The 6,828-nt window shown below is 45.2% G+C and overlaps 1 protein-coding gene across 1 annotated transcript; it reads right to left on the minus strand.

Annotated features, from left to right (window-relative positions):
* Window positions 1-2,673: 2,673 nt before the first annotated feature.
* Window positions 2,674-6,828, minus strand: LOC108845231 (extensin-2). Its single transcript, XM_057004538.1, is given in 4 exon segments — window positions 2,674-3,025; window positions 3,112-5,066; window positions 5,403-6,428; window positions 6,431-6,828. Coding segments are annotated over 3 exon segments (3,189 nt in total). The 5' UTR covers window positions 6,675-6,828; the 3' UTR covers window positions 2,674-3,025; window positions 3,112-3,147.

A 6,828-nucleotide genomic window follows, 5' to 3' on the forward strand; every position in this document is an offset into this window, starting at 1 on the left:
ATTCTGGAGAAGTACGAGGCCATCTCGGGACAGTGTATCAGTCTAGGAAAGTCGGCAATCACTTTCTCCGCAAAGACCCCACCTGAAGTGAAACTACGAGTCAAAGCCACCCTGGGGATTGAAGCGGAAGGCGGCATTGGGAAGTACTTAGGCCTTCCCGAGCTGTTTGGGAGAAAGAAGAGAGATATATTCGCGTCTATCCTGGACCGAATCCGGCAACGTATCCAGAGTTGGACGACCCGGTTTCTCTCGGGAGCAGGGAAGCAAGTGCTTCTCAAAGCAGTCCTCGCTGCTATGCCGTGCTATGCTATGTCTTGCTTCAAACTCCCGGTCTCCTTGTGCAAACAGATCCAATCCCTTCTTACTCGATTTTGGTGGGATGCTAACCCGGAAAACGAAAAATGTGCTGGGTTGCATGGTCTACGCTTACCAGACCAAAGTTTGCCGGTGGTCTAGGCTTCCGGGATCTCCAAAGCTTCAACGATGCTCTCTTGGCAAAAATTGGATGGCGACTGATTAAAGAACCCACTTCTCTATTGGCGCAGGTACTCCTGGGTAAATATGCTAGAGACTCTTCGTTCCTGGAATGCACTTTATCATCATCACCGTCTCATGGATGGAGGAGCATTATCGAAGGGAGAGATTTGATACGCAAGGGCGTTGGTTGGGTTGTGGGTAATGGTGAAAAGATCAGGATCTGGCAGGATCCCTGGTTGTCATATGTGACTCCAACGGCACCTATAGGACCTTACTCACCCGCAGCTTCCTCCCTTCGAGTCAGTGAATTACTCTGCCCACTCTCTAACACTTGGGATATTCCCCAAATTCGACTGCACCTGCCACAGTATGAAGAAATGATACTCAAGATTGTCACTAGCACTACTCCAGTGGAGGATGCCTTAGTCTGGCTCCCTGAAAAATCAGGCTCCTACTCAACCAGATCAGGATATCGCTTAGCTACTACCTACGAGCGCGAGTTTGTCCCCCCAGCTCCGAATTTTGATTGGTTTAAGCATGTATGGAATGTAAAAACCAGTCCAAAACTGAAGGATTTCTTATGGAGAGTAACCAGCAAAACTATCCCTGTTAGTGCCAATCTGGAACTTCGAGGATTCCCACCGTTTTGTTGCAAGCGTTGTGGAGGTGTAGAAGACGATCTACATACCTTCCTCCTCTGTCCCTTCGCGAATCTCGTTTGGGAACTCGCCCCATTAACAGAGAGACAAGATGTCTCTCTTCCCTCTTTTGCTTTACTTCTTTCTCTTGGTTATAAGAGCGTTACTTTACCACCAGTGGGGCTTCATGTTCCTCTTTGGCCTTGGATATTGTGGAACTTATGGAAAGCCCGTAACAAACTTACTTTTGATGACAGATCTTTTTCGGCTCCAGAGGTTATCAACAAGGCGATCAAGGATGCCAAGGAGTGGCAGGAAGCACAACTCAAAGAAGCATATCGCCCCAGCGAGGTTGCTCGAACCATCCGCCGGAACCACGCTCCTCATTGTATCGATGGGCTTACCTGCAATGTCGATGCGGCTTGAAGACAGGAGACAGGAAGCTGTGGAATAGGAGGGGTGTTCCACGGTCCAGGCTCTGCTTCTCTACCACTCATCAGTTACTCTCGTCAATTCGTAAACTCAGCTTTAGTAGCTGAAGGCCTTGCGGTCCGTTCTGCAGTCTTATTGGCTGTTTCGTCGAACATTCAAAACTTTACAGTTCTATCAGATTCTCAAGTCATCATCTCGCTGTTGAAGTCGAAGGAATCCAGACCAGAGTTGTATGGTATTGTGTCCGATATCTATCATGTTTTCACTTGTTTCAGACTCTTACTTTTGTTTATGTTCCCCGTTTGAAGAATTTAGAGGCCGACAATGTGGCTAAGTCGGCTCTCTCTTGTATGATTAACTCTCCCATTAGGGAATGATACTCTGTTTTTAATGCAAGTAGTAGTTCGCTAAAAAAAAACAACTCCTAGTTTCATGTGAGGTATTTATATCCCAAAGCCCAAACTACAACTCCTAGTTTCGAGTAATACAATAACCAGGTTTTCCACACATGTCTTAGGCCCAGCTAATTTCGTCTTTTGGGTTTAAGTTCAACTAAAGAAAACTATCATCAACTAAAGAAAACTATCATCGTTTTTTTTTTCTTTTTTCTGAAAGATAAAAAAGCTATCATCATTAGGAAGTCAGTATGAGATTTACATTGGTTTCTCCAGCGAAACAAAGCAGTATCATTCGGATAAGTTTAGATTTGAAACTCAAACAAATCAGATTGATTATCTACTGAAATGTACTTCAGTTTGATTTTCTTAATCAAATTTAATTTTGTAATCCGGCGGTTTTTTGCAAATAGTATTGCTTAATAGTCAAATATCAAAAAAGCAGGTAGAAATTAGTTGAACGAAAGTGATTCTCTTACTAACTACACAACAAAATTAATTAATAAGCCAATAAGATGGCAAAAATGTTGCTGCTTCCACTTTCCAGCGTTTGAAGCAACGCTAACCTCCTGCATGTTCAATAGATAGCAACTATGTCTTGGCCAACTCACAAGAATGTATAATTTTAACTTGTTTATTCTTTTTTTTGCTAACTTTTGGAACTTGTTATTCTTTCAAACTATGTTTCAAAAATAGAATAAAAAATAACTGAATTTGACAATAGTAAGAAATAAGAAACTGAACGTTTTTTATTTGCTAACTCTCTCATTACATTAAAGAAAAGAAACACATAGAAACTATATGCACAACCAATAAATAACGTAACCCATTTCTTTCACTTAACAACAAGAGGGAGCAAAGAAGAATATGATACGATCTAAAAGGTCTTAGAAACAATTTGACTTGATGAAGACGCGAAAATGATGATGCACCAGTGGAAGATGAGCGACATTGACAAAGATGAAGTGATGTGGACCTCTGTTATATATCTATTGTTTCTCGTTTCCACGCGACGATCCTTATTTGGTTCACTTCCTCCCTTTGACTTAGACCCTTCCTTTATTTCATTTTTAAAAAGAAAACCTGTGACGAAGAAACTGAGATTTGAGACAAAGTTCTATGGAAATGGATATAGAGCATATTGAAAGTGTTGGAGCGTTGGGACTTACTTGAATAATGTGGAAATTTGGTTGAATTTGATGAGTCTAGTAATGGGTAGGAGGTGGAGGAGAAGCGTAGATGTATACTGGAGGTGGGGGAGATTTTACTGGTGGTGGTGGAGAGTTGTAATGGTATGGTGGTGGTGGAGATTTCATCGGAGGAGGTGGTGAATGGTAGTAGTATGGTGGAGGAGGAGATTTGACTGGAGGAGGTGGTGAATGGTAATAGTATGGTGGTGGTGGAGACTTTACTGGTGGAGGTGGTGAGTGATAGTAGTATGGTGGAGGAGGAGATTTCACGGGTGGGGGTGGTGAGTGGTAGTAATATGGTGGTGGAGGAGATTTGACCGGTGGAGGTGGTGAATGGTAGTAGTATGGTGGTGGAGGAGATTTCACAGGTGGAGGTGGTGAGTGGTAGTAATAGGGTGGCGGAGGAGATTTGACCGGTGGGGGTGGTGACTGGTAATAGTATGGCGGTGGTGGCGATTTCACCGGTGGAGGTGGTGAGTGGTAGTAATAGGGTGGCGGAGGAGATTTGACCGGTGGGGGTGGTGAATGGTAATAGTATGGCGATGGTGGCGATTTCACCGGTGGAGGTGGTGAGTGGTAGTAATAGGGTGGTGGAGGAGATTTGACCGGTGGGGGTGGCGAGTGGTAGTAGTAAGGCGGTGGTGGCGATTTCACCGGTGGAGGTGGTGAGTGGTAGTAATAAGGTGGTGGAGGAGATTTGACCGGTGGGGGTGGTGAGTGGTAATAGTAAGGTGGTGGAGGAGATTTGAGCGGTGGGGGTGGTGAATGGTAGTAGTATGGTGGTGGTGGAGATTTCACCGGTGGAGGAGGTGAATGGTAATAGTACGGTGGAGGAGGAGCTTTGACCGGAGGAGGTGGTGAATGGTAATAATATGGTGGTGGTGGTGATTTCACTGGAGGAGGTGGGGAGTGATAGTAATATGGTGGTGGTGGTGACTTTACGGGAGGGGGTGGTGAGTGGTAGTAGTAAGGTGGAGGAGGAGACTTCACCGGAGGAGATGGTGAGTGGTAATAGTAAGGTGGAGGAGGAGACTTCACCGGAGGAGGTGGAGAGTGGTAGTAGTAAGGTGGAGGAGGAGATTTCACCGGAGGAGGTGGGGAGTGGTAGTAGTAAGGAGGAGGAGGAAATTTCACTGGAGGAGGTGGTGAATGGTAATAATATGGTGGTGGTGGTGGCGAATGGTAATAATATGGAGGTGGAGGAGATTTAACTGGTGGTGGTGGAGAATGGTAGTAGTATGGTGTAGGAGTGTGTGTTGGAGGAGGAGGTGATTTGTAAACATAGGTTGGAGTTGGTGGTGGGGGTGACTTGTGGACATATGTAGGGGTTGGTGGTGGTGGTGATTTGTATACATAAGTCGGAGTTGGTGGAGGCGGCGACTTGTAGACATAAGTAGGGGTTGGTGGAGGTGGTGACTTGTAGACGTAAGTCGGAGTTGGTGGTGGAGGAGATTTGTAGATGTATGTAGGGGTTGGTGGAGGTGGTGATTTGTAGACATAAGTCGGAGTTGGAGGAGGTGGTGATTTATAGACATAAGTCGGAGTTGGTGGTGGTGGAGACTTGTAGTAGTAAACTGGAGAAGGTGGTGGTGGAGACTTGTAGTAGTAAGGAGGATGGTAAGGAGCCGGCTTGTGGCATTCTCCGTAAGGTTTCTTAGATGCATAAGCAAAGGACTTAGCATAAAGCACAACCTCGTACTTTGTCTTTGATTTCACATGGAGTTTAGCACCTTTGTTTCCCAAATGGTAACTTGTAGGAATGTTACATGGCGAGCCCTTAGGTGGAGCGTGGAGCTTGGCCGTGCAGACTTCGCCACCGTATTTACGGTAGTTGTATCCCTTAACGGTGATTGCGTATTTACCGTTGATCTTGGTCTTTCCGTACGCCTTCACTGTCTTGTCACCGGCCTTACAAGTCACTTCCACAACAGCACCTATATGACCAAAGAAATTATTTAAATTTAACCTATCATTTTATGTCCTTTTTATTGCTATCTACGAAATCGATTTTGCTTGTTTTATCTCTTTGGATTGTTTAATTGGTCAATAACAGATTTTTGTTTTTTCTTGACTTAATCGTTTTCTTTTCTCCACTAATAAAGAATCTAGACTTGCAACTACCACTTCACAATACATATATATATGCTAGTTTATTTAAATCTTATAAGCCAAGCCTATTATCATTCTATAATCATCAAGATAATATTTTCTGTGATTAAGTTAGCTAAGATTAAAAAATTAATTATTGAACACGTGGAAGACTTAGTTACCTTTGAGATGCTTCTTATCGTGGGACTTTTTGGGGTAAGTCCAGTCATAACATCTGTAACAATACACTTTACCAATAACTTTGAAGACAAGTGGATGTGGATGTGGCTGAGGATGAGGGTATGACACCGGAGGTGGTGGCGATGAGTAGTAGTACGGTGGGGAGTACGACTTTGGTGGTGGTGGTGGAGATGAGTAGTAGTATGGTGGAGGGTAAGACTTTGGTGGTGGTGGGGATGAGTAATAGTAAGGTGGGGGTGGTGATTTCACTGGAGGAGGCGGTGAGTGGTAGTAGTATGGGGGTGGAGGAGATTTGACCGGAGGAGGAGAAGAGTGGTAGTAATAAGGTGGTGGTGGAGATTTGACTGGAGGAGGAGGAGAGTGGTAGTAGTAAGGAGGTGGAGATTTGACGGGAGGAGGAGGAGAGTGGTAGTAATACGGTGGTGGTGGAGACTTTACCGGAGGAGGAGGAGAGTGGTAGTAATACGGTGGTGGTGGAGACTTTACCGGAGGAGGAGGAGAGTGGTAGTAGTATGGTGGTGGAGGAGACTTAACTGGAGGAGGAGGAGAGTGGTAGTAGTATGGTGGTGGAGGAGACTTCACTGGAGGAGGTGGAGAATGATAGTAGTAAGGTGGTGGTGGAGATTTTACCGGAGGTGGTGGGGAATGGTAGTAATAAGGGGGTGGGGGAGACTTCAGTGGAGGAGGTGGTGAGTGATAGTAATATGGTGGTGGTGGAGATTTCACCGGAGGTGGTGGAGAATGATAATAGTAAGGAGGAGGAGGATATTTCACTGGTGGTGGAGGAGAGTGGTAATAATACGGTGGTGGTGGAGACTTCACCGGAGGAGGAGGAGAGTGATAGTAATATGGTGGTGGTGGAGACTTAACCGGAGGAGGAGGAGAGCTATATACATAAGGAGGGGGAGGAGACTTCACGGGTGGTGGTGGAGAGTGGTAGTAATAAGGTGGTGGTGGAGACTTCACCGGAGGAGGAGGAGACTGGTATACATAAGGAGGAGGAGGGATTTCACCGGCGGTGGCGGTGAATGGTAGTAATACGGTGGTGGAGGAGACTTAACCGGAGGGGGAGGAGATTTATATTCATAAGGAGGTGGAGGAGACTTAACCGGAGGGGGAGGAGATTTATATTCATATGGTGGTGGCGGAGAGTTATAATAGTAAGGTTCGGTAGCTATTGCCGAGCCAACGAGTAACGCCAACATGGCTACTACCCATTGACCACTGGCATGACTCCATGCCGGAGTCGCCATTGTTTAGATCACCGGATAATTCTCACTGGCTGCTAAGGCCTTTTGTGTCCAAATTATTAAAGAAAGAAGAACTTGGAGAAAATGTTTCGTGTTTGAAGAAGATGAAAAAGAAGTGATTGATTGTATTTCTGCATGGACAAGAGTTGTTTTTATA

Source organism: Raphanus sativus, chromosome 3, assembly GCF_000801105.2.
Source record: "Raphanus sativus cultivar WK10039 chromosome 3, ASM80110v3, whole genome shotgun sequence".
Lineage (NCBI taxonomy): Eukaryota > Viridiplantae > Streptophyta > Magnoliopsida > Brassicales > Brassicaceae > Raphanus > Raphanus sativus.